At 37.8% G+C, this 21886-nt stretch overlaps 2 protein-coding genes across 14 annotated transcripts in view; one reads left to right on the top strand and one right to left on the bottom strand.

The window, feature by feature from the left end:
- The window catches only part of LOC105207588, a 113663-nt gene extending 98587 nt beyond the window's left edge, over window positions 1-15076 (top strand). For all 4 annotated transcript variants that reach the window (XM_011177133.3, XM_039457503.1, XM_039457504.1 and 1 more), the window contains 5 exons: window positions 9806-10021; window positions 12071-12231; window positions 12583-12794; window positions 13440-13715; window positions 14300-15076. In XM_011177133.3, coding sequence (XP_011175435.1) covers window positions 9806-10021; window positions 12071-12231; window positions 12583-12794; window positions 13440-13715; window positions 14300-14493 — 1059 coding nt within the window. In that variant the 3' untranslated portion in view covers window positions 14494-15076. The remainder of the gene's footprint in view (window positions 1-9805; window positions 10022-12070; window positions 12232-12582; window positions 12795-13439; window positions 13716-14299) is intronic.
- Window positions 15077-16325: 1249 nt separating this feature from the next.
- On the bottom strand, window positions 16326-21839 carry LOC105198114 (intraflagellar transport protein 20 homolog). 10 transcript variants are annotated; one of them, XM_026132340.2, is made up of 6 exons: window positions 20977-21076; window positions 19259-19300; window positions 17008-17132; window positions 16738-16889; window positions 16499-16658; window positions 16326-16416 (listed from the first exon to the last, which is right to left on the bottom strand). In XM_026132340.2, exons 3-6 carry the CDS (start codon window positions 17021-17023, stop codon window positions 16334-16336), a joined length of 411 nt encoding a protein of 136 aa, XP_025988125.1. In that variant the 5' UTR covers window positions 17024-17132; window positions 19259-19300; window positions 20977-21076; the 3' UTR covers window positions 16326-16333. The 10 variants fall into 10 exon arrangements, 9 of the variants coding, with proteins under 9 accessions (XP_025988125.1, XP_039313441.1, XP_025988124.1 ...); XM_039457507.1 differs by lacking the exon at window positions 19259-19300 and having other exon boundaries at window positions 20977-21112; XM_026132339.2 differs by lacking the exon at window positions 20977-21076 and having other exon boundaries at window positions 19254-19300.
- Between the last annotated feature and the right edge of the window lie 47 nt (window positions 21840-21886).

The raw sequence follows: 21886 nt of genomic DNA, 5'->3' as shown, positions 1-21886 counted from the left end.
GGTTTGTGTGTATAATACAAATCGATTCTTTGATTTTTTTATTTTTGGATCAAAGCGTAAAATTTTTCTTTATCTCTTTTCTTTCTGTATAAGCACAATTAAATTTTTCGTCTTTTCAATCGAGCCATTTCGTAATATAGCAAAGTAATGAATTTATGTTATTTAATTAACAGTTTCCAAGCCATAATTGTGGACTACGTTAATGTAATTAAAAAAGAGTTAGATTACCCGCGATTAATTCAATACTGTGTTGCATTAAAATTGCGATACACACACATATATACACACATGTACACGATCACGTTTATAGGTAACCGTTAAATTAATTGATCAAAGTCAATTACAGTTTGTACAATTAAATTTTACTCGTTGCGCAATATGTAAATCGGAAACAAACATCGCTTCCTCGATACCGATAATTTTAATTATTATAACATACGTGAGAAAAAATGCAAAATTAAATATATGAATAAATTTTATATATTATTTGTAACAAACTCGACAAAGAAAAAGATAGAAGAACTTAATGGAGCCAAACCAAGAGACGCTAGTCAAATTGATGCTAATGAGACGACATATAAGAGAGTCACCTGGCATATTACAAAAGTAAAGTTTGTTGCCGAAAGAGATACGAATACTCTGTAAGTATCGCGGTTCTCATTAGTACCCTCGCACGATTTCATTCACTCACCTCCACTCACTTTTAACAGCCTAATTTCACAATAATGATGCTTTACTCACGCTCATAAAGACGCTGGCGAGTGCATTAGCTAATGAAGCGATCTCTGTACTGATTATCTTTAGTACCTAATTTTGCTGAATATTCGGTTTCCTTCGTCTGCATCGTGCGCGTGCGGATGAATGAACGAGAATGAGATAATCCATTGCAACGATATATGTTTCTTTTCGAAAAAATATTGAAATAAAAGCGCATTAATCCACGCATGACTCCTCGTATCTAAAATTCAGTGTCATTCATTCTCTATCTAATTTAATTTACATAGAAATTTAACGCTCTACGATTAAATTAAAAAAAAATAATAAAATTGATATAATAAATGTAAAGATAATATAACTAACATCAAAATTTATTAATTTATTGATATCAGAATTAATATCAGAATTTGTTCTGTAAGTAAATCTGTTCTACAAAATGTAAGAAAAATTATATAAAAATGCAGTGTATTATCTTGCCTGCATACAAATATAAATGTGAAAAATTTATCAGAATGACACCGAACATCTTCCAACTTCTGAACCAAAACAAATATTGCTTTGATGAAAATCTAAATTCTACCAAGCGAGAGAACGAAGATCGGCAAGGAGTATCGCGAATGATCGGCTACCTTTTCCGGTAGGTGGGGTAGAGGCAATGCAGATTAAAAGCGAAAGGAGAAGACGCGGTGGAGGAGACCCTGCGTGCCTGCCGGGGATAGACGTCTCTCTTGACGTCTTTTTCAGAGAAGCCCGTTCGGAGAGACGACGGCAGTGGATACCACACCATGCGGGAAGAAGAGGCACCACTCTTCTCCTACTCGCGTTGTATCTCCGTAGCACAACGATGGTTTCTCACAGGCCATTACACGGACGGCGGTCATGTGCATCGCGTATACACCGACACGTGCACACCGCAATAACAATAACACAACGGTGCTCAGGCTATCCGTTGAGAGAGAAAGAAAAAGAGAGAAAGAGATACACGCACGCACGCACGCACACACGCACACACGCACACACACACAAAACAGACAAAAGGGAAGTCACTCTTGAAGCGACTCTTCGCGAACAGAATCCAGAGCTGCCGGGAAGTTTGCGGCGGTCTGAACGAGACTCTGGGTGAGATAGATAAGGGGTTAAGAAGGTTTAGCCGTGAGATCGCGAGGTTCTCGAAATAGTTGTACCATTAACGGAGTCATCCCGTGCGAAAGCACCAGCGCGGCTTTCACAGCAGACAGACTCGCTCGCACGGTCCACGGTATCTCGCGGTAATTGAGATAAGTTTCGGTCATTTAGCCGCGAATCTCCTTCCTCTCGACTCTCATAAATCGAATGTACTTCGTGCCGCGAGTTGAAACGCATACTTCGCATATCTTGAAACCATTCGCCACGTTAAAGTCTCGAAGAATTAAACGTCGCATAATTTCGAAAATCTGACTTTACGCGAAACGATAACCGTTCCTACAATTTGTGAAACAAAGAAAATTGTGAAAGTATTTTAAAATTTAAGCATTTCTAAACAAAAGCCCAAGCTTATTTTAATCTTGTTATATTTAAAGAGAGAAAAAGAGTTTGATACTTTTTAATCATTCGTGTAAATTTATTTACGCGAAAGTCTTCTGCTTCCTGTAATTAATGCCACTATTAAATCTGAGGATTCGATACCTATGAATATGTTTGCACAATAGAGACGACGTCTGCAAAGAGTATCGATCTGCGAAGGCAGCAATGCATGTCCCAAGCACATCTATTGAGCAGCCTTAACTAGATCGTCCGGCCCACGCGCGCGAGCCGGCTTCAGTGGTAGGTATCAATGAGGACGCGCCGCGCGTACGCAATTCCTAGAACGATCGCAAGCAGATAAGTTGGAGCCCCGGAGACCTAAACAATGCCGGATATTCGTATCACTTATGGAACGGCAGATAGCCTCTTCATCTCCACCTTCTCTTCCGCCACCCTGCACTCTCTCTTTTTCTCCCTGTCTCTCGCGCGGTGCATTATTCTTGCCGCGGGAAGTCGCCGACAAGGCGGTCGCCGATCGCAATTTGCCGATACGATTCTACCTGCCGCATTGCGCGTCGGTTTTCTCTCCCGCTCCCCCTTTCTTTCTGTCTCTTATCCCTTGCCTCGTTGTCCATGTCCGTCTTTATGCTCTGGTCTAGGTCGGGTTAAAATCCTCGCTCTTGGGGTCGTCCGGTTGGTTTGCATCAGGTGATACGAAGAGATACATCTTTCCCTCGGTAACTATGCATAGAACATCCTCTAAGCAACGAGTCCGGAGTACATACTGGCCGGTCAATATAAATGTCTGTGTGTATGTATCACACCAGTTGCAGTCGTGTACACGACGCCGGGTGTACCGGTCGACATCAGGCGAGACCGGCAAGGGGAAAGAGATACCGAGGAGATACGGTCCTTCTCGCAACTAACTGCGGCTCTATTACCTATTCGCTCCATACCTGCGAGTAGCGCCGAGCAATTCAAGCGAGATACGACCGCGCGAATTAGGATACCGTCTGTCAAAGCAAATACAAGATAAGAGGGAAAAGAGATGTTTATTATGCCTGCTGGAAAGAGGATCTCGACAGCGCTTTGGCAGACATAATTTTTAATAATCTGAGAAGAATCTTCAGTAAGAGTGCATATATTCACTTAATACATATTTTATAGACGAATTATTTAAAATATGTATGAATCATGTAAAATTGTCGTTTAAGATACACTAAAAAAAAAAAAAATAAAGATATTGATAATCAATTGGTGAAATAATTTCAATAAATGTTTGATTAATATAATCAAACAAAACATTTGATTATATTAATTGGAACTATTTCACTGAAGCTCGGTGACTGTCATCTAGGCTTGATTATTATTGCCAAACTCTTTTCTTTCAATATATTATACTTTTTAATTAATGATCTTATTAGTATCACCAACGTGATACAAAAAATATCACGATACGTTTTGAAGTAAGGAGATTTTGTCAGAGATAATTACTATACGCGTGTATTACGTGTCCGGAAGACGAACGGGAAGAGAGAGTCTTTAGACGAAGATAGAGGCCGCGCGCGAACTTGCAAATAGGCTGTCGTAATCGGCAGCAGTCGAGCAGCCGAGCGACCAGTTGTGTGAGAAACAGCGCGGGTATGCAGGGCATCTCGTCACGATCGGAATAATTAATATTCATCGACGTCGCCGAGGCACCTACCGGGGCGGTCGTTCTCGTTAGAAGTCACTGCGAGCTCCGTGCGTATCGCATACGCGTGCGTTCTTTCGTGTCTCCCGAGGCGATCGCGAGCGCTCGATAAAGTCCCTGTTGTCCGGCTCGCAGTGTCATTTCATCAATTATAATTATTCCCGAAGGCGAAACGGAGAGTGCGCGGACGCATGCATGCAAGCATCACGCCGGCCGCGCTGAAGAGAAAACATCACCCATCTATGGGCGTTCCGACATCGGTTCGCACTCAAATAAGCGAATTGACATCGGAACGTGAAGAAGTATGTGGTTTAAGTTCGTAATCCTTTTCTTTTTTCCTAACTTGATAATAGGCAGAAAGTGCAACAGGATATGCAGTTGAGTTTTTATCTCTCCGCGTTTTACATTCCATGTACTTATTTCAATAATGAATTGATAAAATATCTCTATATACACTATATTAAAAATAGTGTATAAGCAACAAAAATTTTAAAAAGCAGAACATTAAGAAATAATGTTGGAAGATATACTAACAATCACTAAGAAAAGTTTCCATCATTCCGATCAATGTTTTAAAATATATTAAGAATGCTTCTTAGAATAAAAATATCGCTAAAGTAAATTGTGTAGACATAAAATATTTTTTTTTGGGAGCAACTTATTAATTTAACTTTTCAAAATAATAAATTTTATTTGTACGAGTTTAATTGTTAGATTATATCAGTAAAATCTTGTGGTAAATACAATTATGAATTATACGTTCTAAAGTAAAACATGAGAAGAGAGAGAAAGAGAGAATGCATCCTCCTTTCTCAAAGCCTACTGTTGATTATTAATGACCACGATAGTGGTCGTCGAGAGCGAAAGCATACATCCAATACCTTCCATCGAGTATCCATCCAATCTCTCGCAGCCTGTTTACCTTTGTATCTCAAAGCTCGCAATGGCATTAAGCCTTCTATCTACAATGCTAAAAATCGAGTCGAGATCTCGGAGAGAGAGAAATTTAACTTAATCGCATTTGAACAATTCGGCTCACTAATTAATGTGATTGATCAATTCTTTCTTTGTGAACACAAGACTGTGCAAGATCGAAAAAGAAGAATAAAGTTCAGAACTTTCTGAGAAATCGCAAAACGGAAACTTATCTTCTCCTTTGTATTTCTAAATATCAGTAAAGCAAAAATTCTAATATATTTAGACTTAGAGGACTAATCGTTTAATTTTATGACTAAATTTGTATTTTATGTTTATACGTAATTAATTTTCTATGTATCTTTAAACATAAGCACAAAGACTTTAAAACTTAAAAGTTTAAATATTTTAAAAAAGTAAAAAGAGATTAATGTTTAAAAACTTATTCTATTTTATTTCCTATTTTATCTTTTAATAAGTTGATAAGAAAAAAATAAAAATTAAATAGAGAATAAAATAATGGAACTTTATCAGATATTAGGATTATATTTTATCCTGTTGAAAGTGAAAGAAATCATGAGAGAAATAATAGATTCGTGTTGCTTGAAATCCTCAAAAATTTTTACGCTTAAAACAAGATAAATATATATTTAAACATAAAAGAGAGAGAGAGAGAGAGACAACGAAGATACCGAGTGCAAAAAGTGCAAACGACACAAACAGACCTATTATAATCAGATATATATATATATATAAAATCAGATGAAATGCAAAATCTAGATATAAAACCTCATTACGTAAGAGTTACGCGGAGATTTCTAAAAAAAAGAATGTTTTATGTGAATAAAACTTACACAATCTGCACAGTATAAAATAAATTCCTCAACGAAATAGACGCCATAGGCTATATAAAATGTTATATTATAAAAGAATCCGCGATTTTCTAGAGAGAAAAGTTTCGTAATATTTATAAATTATTTGATCAAAACTAAATTCATAAAATTATTCCTCAATTGATTAATTAATAGGCCAGCTTAGCCTATTTGTTATTTATTCCTTCATACTATATATTTCAATTTATATTATTTATATAAATATTGATTGAAAATTACTTCAACTGGAATCTCATCAATTTGAACTAACTGTTCATAAGTGTTCTAGGAAGATTCCTTAAAAGCATCGTGAGATCTTCTTTCTAAATCAATATCTTCGATATTTCCCATTTCATAGATCCCATCGCACTGGAACAGAGGGAAATTGGAGCGGACGGGTGGCAGGGATAAAAATCGTAACGGATTCCTTTTAACGCATGGTAGCGTGATCTCCTCCAGATGCGCATTCCTGGTCAAACCACATCCCGTCCTCCGCCGGCAATATTCAAGGTGGATGTTTCTTGCGGTGCGTCCTCTCCCTCTTTTCTCGTTCCTTTCGCTTTTCTCACCGCGGTTATTTCCAACTTGGCTTGCTCCGCTGCCGCGGGTCTCCTCTCTTCCTCAGTATGTTTGGCCACTATTACAGTTGCACGCGCGCGTGCATTGGCAAACCACTATCGTGGTCCCGATACGACAGGGGTTTCAATACCAATTACGTACCCGTTCGTTTATTTTGCGGCTTTGCGCGTTACAGATCTTACCGTAAAGCCCTTTTATACATCGCCAGGATTCCCTATTATACTTCTTGCATCTCCGACATTATACCGACGTAGGCTACTATTTCGTCTCCATCCTATTATTCCCTTACAACTGAATCAACACGATATAAAATGTTATGATACCAATTAGAGGCAGGATAATCTCCAAATTTGAATATCTCTCCGTTTTGCTCCAACTTGGATAGCTATTAAGTTTCTCACAATATAAATGATGTATAATTCTATACGTTTCATTCAAATTTAAATTTAATACTTTTCTACAACGAATAACTTACTATATACCCCTATTTTATATTAGTGACTATGAATGCAAATATAATTTAATGTTTTTAATTTAAAAAAGTTTGATTTTTTGTTGCATACATTGTATGTTTTATCTAATGCAAAAAATAAAAAAAAATCATAAACCTGACAGAAATACATTCTGTAAAATTTTTTCGTCGTTTCCTACGTTTAAATGTTAGAAATTGCGTATTAGATACTTAACTCATACATCATTTATATTCTTATTATAACAATTGGCATCTTTCGATTGCGAGATGAAGAGGAGACTAAAACAGGAGACTACTTCCCTTCGTGAATGTTCAATCGAGTGGGAAAGTCATTGTACCACTGTAGTAAGAAATACGCGTCAAACGTAAAAGAGCGAGAAGACAAGGAAGAAACTTGATTCGCTCGTGACCGATTTTCTTTGCCTACTGGCGGCGACAACGACGGCGGCGGTGGCGGAGGCAGCAGCCGCCGTTCGCGCGCAGATGGCGGGAAGAAAATCTGGAAAGGAGTTGGATGGTGGGCAAAGGGGAGGGCGGGATGCCAGTTAACGTCGTAAATCGCATCCCTCGGAATTTATGCGTAATCTACGGTGACCTACGGCGAGCGGTTTAATGTTGCAGAGTTATGCGCCGGGGATACACGCGCGCGTTAGCGCACGCTTCGTGCCACATGACACGTACGCACGCACGCATGCACGCACGTATATTCGTGCACGCGTGCATGCGTACGCACTTAGGTACGTAAGCGACCTAGCCCAATCTCGGCGGCCCACGCCGAGTCACAGAAGAGCAAGGGAGTAGCTCTCCGCGCATAACGCATTCCCCGCGGACGAAGAAGGCAAAGAAGAAGAGAAGGAGGATGAGGAGGAAGGAAAAGAACGCGGCGAGGAGGAAGGCCACGAACAGTATAAGAGTTAGCAGGGCGATGCGTGGGTCACAATGCCCTTAGGCCCTTCCTCTTCCCTCCTCCCTTTCTATAGCGGAGACCTCAGCTTTTTCTTTATCTTCAGCATCACTCGACCTCTTCTTCGTCCTCGTCCTCGTCCTCGTCGTCGTCGTCGTCGTCGTCGTCGTCGTCGTCGTCGTCGTCGTCGTCGTCGTCGTCGTCGTCGTCGTCGGTACGCACCGCGACTCGTTATGGAAAGCACACGGGATATTGTTGCTCGTATATATGGAGAGTACCAGGGAAGTGCACCGTGCTTGTACTATGCAGATGATTTCGCGATATGGGCTATTCATTGTGAGTCATTTAAGAGTTTATACGCGATGGATACACACATCTATATACATGGCCGCGCCGTGATATGTTATTATATTGCGTATTGAAAGTTTCAACGTACACAGTATATTGCGCATGCGAGAGAAAGAGAGAATCGTGAAATCCACGCCGATCGCCGGAAACGCAATGCCCTTTAACTCATCACTAACATTAAACTAAAAAAAAATATGATATCCACACGGATTCACTATTTGGATGGCACAAGACAACGACAGAATAACTACGGTCTCATTATCACTGTACACCTAATAGAGATATATCTTTCCTTAACATCTTTCTTAACATATCATTTATTTAATCTCTTTGGAGCTTCTCTTTATAATATAAAAAGATTTAGTACTTTCAGAAAACTATTTAATTTTTTGTTTCCTCCTTTTAATGTGAATTTAAAAAATTCATATAAAAATATACTTTCAATACGTTCACATTGGCGTTCGATACTCTGAGTAACCGATACTTTTAGAGTAGCCAATATGATAAATTACGTGTCAAAGGTTCGCTTAAATTTGCTCATGCGAGATACAGTGTTTCCTTGACGATGTCCTGATTTCGCAATGAGAACTAACGCGCGATCGCAACCACGTCGATCGCGTCAATTGATCTGTGAGAGATTAACATTCCGATACGCGGCGATACTTCCTGAGCAGTTTCCGAGCGCGTTACGTGCGGTATGTACCAGCAACGGCCTCGGCGGCCTCGACGACGGCTGCGATTACGATCGTCGGCGTGGTCTTTGCCGGAATACCGATGAATAAACAGGGGAGAGTCGTGATAAGCGCCTGGAGCCGTAGCGCGCCGGCACGCATTATGCATGCGCGAGAGCGAGAGTAAATGACGGAGGTGGCAGCGCTGATGATGGTGATGATGCAAAACGCGATGATAATAATAACGACGACGTGGACGTCGTCGGGAATGAAACGGACACGCGTCTGCCTGCCTGCCTGCCTGCCTGCCTGCCTGCCTGCCTGCCTGCCTGCTTGCTTGCTTGCCTGCCCGCATGCATCTTTACGCGCGTCCTCCGCTCCGAGAGGGCGAGTTTTTCCAGCCCGGCGGGGCCGTCGAGGCCTTGCACCTACGATACATCCTATGAATAGAGTAGCGGAATGGAAGGTCGCGACGATCGGTCAATCGTGTGTAATTGGCAAAACGGCGATTAACATAAATGACGAAGGGAGGAGACACGCGCCTTTGTTAGTCCCGTCGAATGGATTCGATTACGTTTCATTGCGCTGGAGTCTCTGGGAAACGGCGTATCAATTGATCAATTTGAATTCGAGTTTGAATTTGAACTCCGTTTCGCTTGATTCGCGGATCCGTGGATCTACGCTAAGCGGTCGGATTATCTCAATAATATATAATCTCATTTGATGTTTCTTTTTACCATTGTCGTACGGTTCCAAAAAGATTTTTGTAGCAAACACATATAAATGAGACTCGTGCTTTGCACGTGTTCTCCAATTGGGATCGCTCAATATGTACTTCGGATCTAGAGGCATTCGAAACCAATATTGCAATGACAGTAAAATGAGACCAATATTGCAAAGAAGCGTGAATAACGCCAATCGCGGTCTAATAAGTTCCCTTTGTTCACCTTGTTTCGAGCTATAAATTCTTTGATCGGATAAGTTGAGATTGCATATGATTCTCCATCGGGATCTGGGAAGTAAATTATGCTCGAAGAGGCTCGGATGAGAAAGTGGTAGTTATATAGAGATAGTACTTCGAAAGACGCTGAGTCGCTGAATGTAACATGCGATTTTTCTGTTTCGGCTCAGGAGGATTATAGTCAACGTAGACGCTTATCGACACCAAGCGGCAGCCCGAGCCCTCCCAGACCGACCAGACTCTCAAGATCCACTGGCACTCTAACCAGAGAGGAAGAGTCCTTCTGCGAGTCCAGCAACACCCTGACCAGGGACAACCAGGGCCAAGAGGCGGAGAGGAAGGGTTGGTTCAAGTCCCTCTCGAGGAAGAACAAATCCAACGCCACAGTAAGCATCGTCTTCTATTCTCAACAGTTTTATTTTCCTATTTCGATTGCGACTTTCCTATTCTCACTTCTCTATTTCTAATAATTTATTAATCCTACTAAAATTGTTATCAACGCTAACATATGTAAAATTATATTTAATCAATTGATTTTTCAATATCTAATTTGCTCTCAAAAAATTATAAGAAATTCTATTTTTAAAAATTGAAAAATGCATTAATGTTTATTTTGTTTTAAAGTCTTCAGAAAGATATATGTAAATTGTTGCACTGAATGCTTTAATTATTACGTGGAAGAGCAGCAGAGGCTAAATCAATTCCACGATTAAGATGTAAAAAAGTGTTCAATATTCATGTGATTGACTTGTTCAATGATGAAAACTTTAATGCAACGAGCCGAACTTGTCCTCTCTATATCTTTGCATAAAATTGTCTTATTAAAAAAACCTCTTCACTACAGTATATAATATTATGAAGAGGTCTTTTTTAACAAGAGTTCTAGGCAAAAAAATATTTTCGTCGGTTGACGTCATTTTCGAGAGTTCATATAAAGCAATCATCCTTAAAGCCGTCGAACGATCGAACATATTATATATCCGTGTCTCTCTTCGAAACCGGCAAGTCAGGTGGACGAGAGCATCGTATTTGGAATCGATCGTAAACGCGGCAAATCATCCCTCCGAGAGAGGCCTAGAATCTTTTTCGAGGGTATTATCCGATAACGAGCGGACTCTCCTGAATCGTGCCGTGGTTATCTCGCGCGCAACTCGCGCACCGGTCCCGTGCGCATTCATCAGTCAGATCGCGGGTCGCTGCGCGGAGCCATTAGGGCAGCGCAACCTCCAATTACCGGTTTGATTAAATGCTTAACTAACTCCGCGCTCTGTGGTTTAATTTAATCGCGAGATTAAGTGCCGATCAGGAGGTTGCTTGCCTAGCCCTATAAGCCGACCGTCGTCCCGCGCGCGCACGGGGAATAATCTCTGTCAGGTCCCGATTCTCCTGCGATCTTGGGCAGCGGAAAGGAGACGAGAAGAGAGGAGAAAAGACGCCGCTCTCCTCGCGCGCGCGCGCGCGCTCGTTCGAGATGATTGCGTGCGTATGAATCTCGCCGTGGACGATGATCTATCGGATGAGTCGGCCCGGGGAGAATCATGACTCATGAAGGCGCCGTGCGATGCAACCACGGGGGGAGGCCGCGATTTTTGCGAGCCGCGGGAAGAATACAGCTTTGTACACGCTCGCGCGATTTTCTCCCAGCCAGCCGAGACGGGACTGAATTCCGAAAAATCGCGACCTTCGATGGAGGCCAGTTATGTCTGACTTAGCGCTCATCGCAAACAATTGACAAAGAAGAGTCGAGTCTGTGTTACTGTTTCGCATCATATTCTATTTTTCTCGCATTCCCGTTAGTACGTCCTTATTCTTAATCTTATTATCACCAGCGGACAATGTCTCAGAGCAGACATGTAATAAGGATTTTATTAGATAAAAATTTTTTATGAGATATATTTATATCGCTTGTTCTATCATTTTATGAGATAAAAAAAGCTCGATTGTCATTTATTAAGATTTAATTAAAACATCATAGCGTTCGCATTTGTTGAATTTTATTACAATAAAATAGTGAGAAATCTTAATAATATAATAAAAGATGTAAAAATTATGGTTCAATTATAGGAAAAAAAACCTCTCTCTGTTGTATCTTCTATACTTAAAGAATTATTTTTATGAGATGAAGAATTAGGTAAGCTATAGTCAAAGTTATTCGAGACTGGCGAAACCGCCCCTAAAAGTCAGGAAACTGAAGCCAAGTATGTGCTTAGCTATGAAAATTACATAGTGCCACAGAATAATATATCATTATAGCGATACGTTTCAATCTATCGCACTTGCAAAATCCGTCTTCTGTGCGCGAAATTATAACGTTCGATAAATCGATATTTGGAATAAGCGGGCGTAATTGTTATACGCAGAAATAATCTGTGCGCGGCTGTATTTGGTGTTTCCCCCTCGAGATCATGAATAATGAAGCGTCGATAACTTTGCAGCCGGTGGATAAAAAGCCGAGAATACCCGAGAGCGAGATCTTGACGACCGGCACCGAGGATGAGGAAGCTTCCTCTGCGCCTGAACGAGTTTCCGTGCAAAAGAATCTCCGTTTCTTCGGCGATACGGATCAGGAGTCCGTCTCGTCCAACAGAGACCGCAGGTAAATGCTAACTATAATATAAGCCGCGTATGCACGACCGGTTAAATGTTTCGCGCAAGAATTATTTAAATATTTCGACTGTCGACTAATTAATTTTCTTATCGTCATTATACTTTGTTCTAATTAATTATAAAAATACAATCATCTTCTGCTATTCATCTTGTTTTCATTATTTTATACGTATCAAATATTTTTTAGTGATTATATTACACATATTCTCCAAATAATTATTTTTTCCCAAATTAAAAGATCTTTTTATATATATTCTGATCACAAAGAGACAATATGTACATACAGTTGACTAAATAATTGAAAATATAATTTAGATAATGTTTAATTTAATTATTTCAGAAACAAACGAGTTGACGACCACGCCCGCGTAAGGCGTGATGTCACGAATTCGAATCGCCATAATTTGGGTATTATATCAGCCCCAAGAAAATCTTCGAGACTCGCTGAAAGCGCATTGTCTTCGGGCGAGAGTACAACGGGCGATAGCAGCCAGCAAAGTCAAAACTCTCAAAGATCACAGAGATCTGTCGTGTATCTCCATGCTGCTACAGGTATAATAAAAAAATGATATTTCTCCTATAGCATTCTTAATGATTGTAATTTTATATTTTTGTTTCATTGTTTTGCAATATTATGATATATTTACTCTGCATCGCAATATATTTAATTTCTTTCTCAGTTTTCCAAAAATTCAAAAACCATTAAAAAAATAAAGAAATGTAATGATTAATTTTAATTTTAGTATAGTAATATCGAAATGTTATCAATGTTTGTTTTTATTTTATTCATATCTTAAGCAAACCTTTCACGAATTGAGATAAAATCGCAGATTAAAATGTCAATTGTTAAATTGAAAGTTAAAGGATAGTAAAAATTGACAAAGTTTTGCTAAAGAGATATCGATTTATCTTTCCAAACACATAAACCTTTTCTTCAGTATTTTGTGTATGTAACATTTGGCTGAAACATTATCATTGTCAATAGACATGTTCTATGAAGCGTATTATTCATGGAATGTTCTGCAATACTTGTCGCATTTGCGTCATAGAAAACGTAAAAAAGTATCATACTGGTTAGGTGTTTAATGTTATTATATTTAACTAGCGATCTATGTAAATAACATTCGGCAGTGAAAGTACGGAAAATGTTGTCAAGCGTAACCGCACTCTAATTGCGACTCAATATCTGCATTCCAGTCGGCGAAATACCAGGCCCGAACGAACGACGTCGGGCGGCGAGTCGCGAGGAGTTAAATCGACCGTTGCAATCGCACACGAGAACGGTGTCGAGGAGCGTGAGCGTCCTTGCTCCGTGGAAGCCGCGACATTATAGGGAACCGTTTGAGATCAACTACGATCAGCAACAACACGCGAAACCGATCGCAACCATGAGACGCAGGCAACGAAGCCGCGAAACCCTCAGTCGCCGAGGAAAAGAAGCTCGACGAAGCAAGGATAATCTTTCTAAGACAAGTAAAATGCTTCTACTCTTGAGCAAAATAACTAAATAGAATGAATAAAATTTCATAGCCTTAAATAAAAATAAGTATGAGCATATACGTACGACGTGTATCTTTTTTAACTTTACTTAATTTTTTAATTAATAGAAATTCACGAAGAATATAATGATTTTAAAATAAGTGATTTAGAGCGAGTATTTCAAATTCTGAATTATAATATCATATCTTTCAATGTATAAGAATGGAATATGTAAATCTATATATATTTCGTACTTATATGAAAAAAAATATATATATTTTTTACAATGCATTCAATTAATTTTAAATAGTTTAATTAAACTTCAAAATAAATAAAAACAATAAAATTTAGATTTTCTGAAACTCTTAAAGATAATGGATTAGAGATTACTTAATTAAAGAGAGCGGCACAATCTGAATTAACGTTATATCGTTTAAAATTTGCCATTTCTCTCTTGTGTTCTACTCCTATATAAATCTATAATAAAAAAATTGTTCATTTCAAATTGGCTCTAATTTCAATAAAACATGGTCCTAAAATATTTGAAAAATGAAAACATTTTATGTTGCTCATTGCAGGTACGATCAATCGCAGCACGCTAAAATCGAAGGACAAGCAAAAAGTAGACAGAACTGTCTCCACAGAATCGTTGGCCACCAAATCGCGAGGCATAGGTTCCAAGGTGGAACTGAATAGATCCACGTCCGTGCCCCGTGACCCGAACAAGAGCGCGGGATGGTTCAAGCTAAAGAGCAAGAAGTCCCGTGCCTGAATTGGGCGGCCATTGATCAATGCTAGTCTTGAGTTTCATAAGTGTAATTCGTAATTTCGTAGGCGATTAATAGGCGTTGATATCCGACGCGCGCTGATTAATAATGACGCGACTTATCGATAATATACTCCGTTTTCTCCAATACACTTTTAACATGCACATCGCGCGAGTGTCGACCGCGCAGATTTTTATAATTTTTTAACCGAGTAGCATATGATTGCGGCAATGACATCTAAATTAATTGCTATCAACACCCGTTAATCAATTTCGCGAATTTATGAAATTTCTGTGCTACCTAAGATATAAAGTTTTAATCCCCCCATAAATAAATATATATATCTGTACGTAACAGAATAAAACAATTATTCAAATATACATAGGCAAACGCGAAGACGCTTCGAAACTGTTACTCGTCAAATTAATACTGTTATACTTTTCGCGCATTAAATAACATCTTTATAAAAAAAAAAGATTATAAAAAAATATGGTCGAATGTAAACTCTCTTGAGAGGTAATATTAAATATGATTATCAAAAGTGTATTCTAAAATGAGAATCTATTCAATATATCAAGTGTTGCATTACTCTAATAGCTTTCTCTCTGCCAAATTTAACGGATTAAATTTGTTGCAAATGATGAGAATGCATTTATAATATATTCGCAAATATCGTGAATTAACAATTCATTAGTGTATTAACTTTTGTTTCTCCTTCGGGACTCGACAAAAAGTGCTTTTATCATTCGACTTTTCATACTTTCACGTAAATAAATTCATATGCGCTACGCATCTCATAAAAATTTAACGCGTCACTTTATTCTACCGTGAATCAAAGTGCCATTGTCATTTTTCTATATTCCTGTAAATGTATACGCTCTTCGTTAATGAATTAAAAATCCCCCCCCCCCCCGAGTATATTTGCTCGTAGCAAACGACACCTTTTTTTAATAATAAACGTTATAACGATAAAGAAATTAAAGCAAAAAAATTTCCAAATTTTATCTCGACTCGTAAAACAAACAGTTACGTATAACGATATCTACTGAACATTTACCTGTGCATAGATCAATCTCATCTTTGCATGCTTATTGTATATAAATACTTGTGTTGATAATCGTAAGTCTTAATCTATTTTTACTAGGAGCGACCTATGTGTTTTCATATATATATAACTCTTGTCTCTGTACATTCATGGATCACAAATTACACATACACTGTTGCGAAATTTCCACGTTCGACACAGGTCGAAAGAGACACTTTCGTCACTTTTGACAACAGTGTAGAAGAATAAAACGCGCAACGCTAGACTCTATCCGTTATACTGTGATACGCATTTGCGTGTGGACAAAGAAACAAATTAATTACAGTGACATAGTCATTTTGCACCATAATTATTTCATTCCTACCCGGTGCTATCTACGTGTGTGTGTACATATGGATCATTAAATGATATACATGTAAATATCATGAATATATATTGACGATATTGTACGGAATTACGAATAAAGCCTATTGCCTATTAACACAGATATTACTTCTTTTTGCAAAATGTAAAAACCAAAAACAAGTCATGTGTTGTAACAAAATTAATCAATCCAATGATGTAAACCAGCATATCATCAATAATAAAATGTATTAATGTTAAATGTTTCATAATATTACAAAGCAAAATCAAGTAGATATTGTGATTTTGCTTCGTTGGAAGGAATTGATGTACGAGTTAATCTTTGTGGTACTCACGTTACACAGGATGGATGTGGATTAATCAGCAGGTTAGGACGAACAGGAAAAGGGAGGATAGCGACGTGTGCTTATGATTGTTGTATCCTAAGTGTGTACAAGTCACATTTCTATAGTTTTATTTAGTTTATCCCAACAACACAACGTAGTTCCACATAATACAAGCATCATTCCCAGATAGGTATCTGAAAAGTAAAGGAAATTGCAAAGTAACCAAGTCATAATATTCTTCAATGATATTCTGAAAATAATGGCATGTGTACTTACTTCTATGCACTTTTTCCTCACCCAGGAACCAGCCTGTGATCGCAGTAAATACAAAGGTAAGGGAATTTGAGACTGGCACAGCCAGGGATAGATCAGTGCTTTGCAATGTCAAGAAGTACAGTACTGAACCACACTGATTAATAAGAAATGGTATGATATACTGTAAAAAAAAAAAAAATAAATTACAAACACTTGAAATATAAAATTAATTTAAAATAAAATTTAAAGATATAACAAACCTTCAGATTAGTGACAAGAAATACCAATTCCTTGAAAAATTGCCCATAAAAAGACACCGCCTTGACATTTTCCAAACCTTGTGCACCTTTCTTTATGAATGGGTTGGTCACTCCCCAAAGAATCGCCACGAGGCACAGATATATCACAGATTCTGCAATGTAAATACATTCATTGATGTCGTTTTAATACCATCAAACCACTTCTTATAATTCCCATCCTCAGAAGACATCTTGCAATAAACAAGTGGAAAAAGGTTTAAAATAGCTCACCAATGGTGACTGCCATTCTCGTCGATTATCTAACATGGAATATTGCACGCATCAAGCGATCACGCAATGCAAGTCGTGTCACAAGAATTAATATATTGAATGACGGACTTGCTTGCTCTCTCCATCTACAACAGAGTAAAGTTTTTTAATATTAGATTAAAGTTATATTATGTTATTCACAAATTATAAGTTATATTTTTACAAATTTTGTGCATTTATTGAATAGTACCGATCACCAGTGTGACATTAAAAGTTAAAATGCTGGTCACAGTTCACGTGTTATTAACTGTAATTCACGGCGCGAACTCGATTGAAACACATTGTTATGAATCGCGAATCGTGACTGCCAACCAGGAACGTGTTCCATTCAATGTTTGCACGCCCGCAAGCGTCATTTGTCCTTGTATAAAATTCCATAAACAACAAGAATGAAATGATTTTAAGGACGTTGCAACCACAAGTGAAATGCGCTCCAAGATGTTTGATAAATATTGTAAGTGGGGTTAGGTTGGGTAGAACGGACGCGGATAACTCGAACAATTCGACTCTTAGAATAAAATTCAAATTTGCGGTACACAATTACGATTATGTACGACATTTAATCACAACGTACAGCATTACGGAAGACATAATCCTTTGTCCGTTCATAATCTCACTACACACCGACTACACGAGAAAAAGCGCGCGCGAATTCCGAACGATAATGACGCCATGACAGGTTCGAGATGTATCGAAAAGCAAAATTGCGATTCTCGAAGCTTTGAAACTGTCGAGAAGACTCGAAGCCCATTATAATACGCGGGAATTGAGACCAATCTCTGATACCCCCCCCTTCTCTCTCTCTCTCTCTCTCTACATATATATATATATATAAATATATATATATATATATATATATATATATATATATATATATATATAAATATATATATATAAATATATAAAAGTAAGTATATATACATAGAGAGAGAGAGAGAGAGAGAGAGAGAGAATCAGCTGATTGAATTCAGAAATTGGCAACTTAATTGATCGTGTATAGATTATATTATTGTTTTTCTTATTCATTTTCCAAAATCGGTCTCAAGTACCACTAGATTGTATTGTAATAGTCGACTGTTACAGAAAAATATGATTCGGCATAGGTGGACAGAAACAGAACAAGGACAAATACGCACCTAACGTTGATCGCGCGCCCGTTACATTTTCGACGCAAAAGAACATACACGATGGTCTCGCAGCCTTTGATTTCATGTAGAAGCGGGTAGCACGCGATATTATAGCTATCACAACGAGTGCCTGACACTTTGCGAAAGTCGTTCGCAATAACTTTTCAGACGATAATTCTCTTGAACGATCACAATCGCGATAAATGTAGAACGCGATTCGAACACAACTACCCTCGATCACCGCGGTCCGTAAATGACTGACCTCGGAACAGAAACGTTCTTGAAACGTCACGTTTTTCCAGCAAGTGGATTGGCGGATAGAAATCTTTCCATCCAATTAGCACAACTCTTACATATTCAAATGTGGGTGCGATGAAGGTGACGCTATAAATGCTTTGAAACTTTAAAACACTCTTTGATCGATTTATAAAATTTTTTATTAAATATTAGTAGTTAACAAATGCTCCAAACATTTGTAGCATCAAATTGATAGCACCCTGTAATGCTTAAGGCGACTTATGTCGATTTCTACATATAGAAATTAGCTTTAATTTCTTTATTTTCTATTTGAAAAATCCTTTATCTTTTTCTAATTTTCTAGACACTAGAAAAAAGTAAATTAAAAACTAAAATTAAAGTTAATCTGTATTAGTAGCAATGAACTTTAAAACAATTTCTATTATATTCTAATTAACATAATCAACAATTAATCTAATCAACAAAATTTCCAACCATAAAAATACATTTCATCCCTAATCTATTTTTTCCTACGTCAATTAGCAAAATAAAATAAATAATTCTATGCACAGAACATATAAATATAATTTGAATTAAATGATTAAGTTAATCAAAATTTTATAGAAATTGTCTTTAAAATTTATTGAAAAGACATTGACTCACGTAAATATCGAGGCTATCTAAAATTGTTGTATTATTTATTGGCAAAATGAAAACAAAAGATGTTCGATGAATCAGCAATGAAGAAATGTGGATGGAAATTTAAATTGTTACATTTAATTCACTGATAAATGCTCAATAGTTTCTAACTGTTCTAGTTCAATCTTCTTTAAAGAATCATACTGTACTCGTAGTCGTTCTAGTTCCATAGACTTTTCCAGGATCAATGCCTGTAATGAGAATAAAGAAAAATCAATTGACCTAAAGCAATAATAATCTAATCTTAGAGCAACTTTGAATCCAATTAATCAATCATTAACTCAACCAACAGAACTGTTGCCATCAAATTTTCCAACTACAATATACTACTTTATACTTGATCTAATCTTTGTGTCAAATAATTAAAAATTAATAATTCTCTCTATGTTAACAAAATATTTAAGGTATTACTTAATAAGTTGATCAGCGATAATTGAAATTTAATTGAAGTAAACTATTCCTGATCACATTACCAGATATTTTGATAGCATCAGAAGTGAGAAAATGCACAAGAAAAATTCTTGTAAAATATATTAAGATAAAAATATTTCTGCCAATAATATATGCATATAAAATTGTAGGAAAAAAATTAAAAGATTAAGGTTCAAGTGTTTAAAAAATAACTAGTTAAAGTTAAAAGTGAAATTATTTAAAATTAGCCTATGTTATTAAAAGTTATGTTATTAAAAAGTTGTTAACTTTAACTTTTTAACAAGATACTAGCCAATTTTGCTTATTGGTTACAAAAAAGTTTGATTATGAAATATGCATTTCTCTGATATATATCTCACTTTTCTTATTAACTGATTTATTTGTTGAAAATAAAATTTGATTTTGCTGTATTTAACTATATATTTCAACAAAATAAATTTATTTCCCACAAATACATTTTTTCTCAGTAATAGTGTCTTTCTCAGTGTAGAATAACAAAAATTTTCCTAACATTCCATTTAAACAATTAACACGCGTTGCCAGGTTTCATGTAATTATTAAAGAACCTGCATCTGCTGTTTCTGGGCTTCCCTTTGCTTTGCAACGGAACGTAGCAGATTTCGTGCACCAATTGTCCTCATTTTTTCCCTCTCCACCTCCTTTGCCAAATTGTCCAAAATCGTAATGAATTCGTTGGAATTTTTCTCAAATTCAGTAATCTCTGCAATATGAAAAATCTCAATCGCTGCAGTTTCTCTATTTCTAAAGCTGAATCAGTGATTTGTAGCCATTGTGCAATTGGCGATAAAGAAGTGCAGTTTTTTAAACAAAAAAATATATCATTTTTAAATACAAATCTTTTTTTTGCAGTGCAACTCTACATTTAATTTCTCATATAAATGATTCCTCAAATACATTTTCTCAGATACATTTTTCACATTGCTTTTGTGTATAAATATTTGATTAATGTATCATTAACAATAATAATAGATCCTAATTTAATTAACAAAGTTATTTTGATCAGATTTCAATTTTGGCCATTAATTTAAACGGCAATTAACTTGTCAAATATATGCATATATTATTTTATTAACACGCATAGAATTATTTTTTTATTAAAATACTTGGAAAGAAAGACAAAAGTTTAAGGACAATGAATTGCACAGTTCGAAATTTCGCAGTGAACAATTCTGCTGATTGAATTAATCTCCGATTAAGTTAACAAAAGTTCGCAAAAATCGACCCAGCGCTGCATCAAAAAGTGCAGATGTGCGTTTTCTTGTGTAGGAACTCATTAAGCAAACACAGTGACGAAAATTGTGCGAGATGATGAGGGTGACTGAGCGAGTGTCGTCACGGCCCCGGGTTCGAGCGAAACTCATTCACAGTGCCGCTCGTCGCTGTAACATCGGTCTTGCAAACCGACATGACTTACTGGACACGAAACTCTGACATTCCTCCTTCAGCTTGTTCGTCTGATTCGCTGCTTCCGGCTCTAGAACGCGTACCTTGCTCAAGTCATCGATGTAAACGCCGTACTTCGTCAACGAGTCGGCCATTTTCTCAAGGCATAGTACGTAGCTAATGTAGCCCGATCGTGATTGGTCGCAAGGAGGTTATAAGACGAACTGTCTCATTGGTCCTCTGAACGCATACGTCACTATCAGCCAATCGTAGGCTACCCTCGACGCATGTGCACAAGTGACCGAAGGACATCGTCTCGATTTTAATGTCGCCCGACTATTGGCACACCTGGCGAAGGGAGCGCCGAACGGCATTCCGCAAACGCGCGTATGTCAACTTTAAATCGTTCCTATCCGTTTCTTAACGGCGACCGATTCATTCGTCTCGTCGTACTATATGTACCCACGATAATTTACGCGAACGCAATGGAAACGAGGCACAAATACCAAATTGTAAAGGCGAATTTGCAGCAAGTCGTTAACTCTGTCCAGCTTCGTTTCCATTCGTTTCGGCCACAACTCTCGAACATCCAAGATCCTCCTCACTCGTGATCTTTCGTTTTCAACACTCTCGAAACACTCAATCCTGATATTCACACGCGTTTGAGACTCAGGATACGAGGCAGAGAAGATGCAAAACGCGATACAACTACGCACCATGCATCGTATCTGACACGATGGATGAATGCCACGAACGCCCGACACTTCGCTTTCGATACTCCACAGCATTCTCGAAACACTCGCTCGCATCAAACACTCGTACGGGACGACGAGGATGCGAGTTGAAATGCGCCGTAACACGCCACGATCTTCCGCCGTGCTCCCTAACCGACCGACTGCTGCTACTGCGTAGCCAAAGAGAAACAACCTCTCTGGTGAGGT

The sequence above is a fragment of the Solenopsis invicta genome, chromosome 14 (genome assembly GCF_016802725.1).
Source record: "Solenopsis invicta isolate M01_SB chromosome 14, UNIL_Sinv_3.0, whole genome shotgun sequence".
Lineage (NCBI taxonomy): Eukaryota > Metazoa > Arthropoda > Insecta > Hymenoptera > Formicidae > Solenopsis > Solenopsis invicta.
Note: the sequence above shows the minus strand (reverse complement) of the source record. Positions and strands in the feature narration are given on the sequence as shown.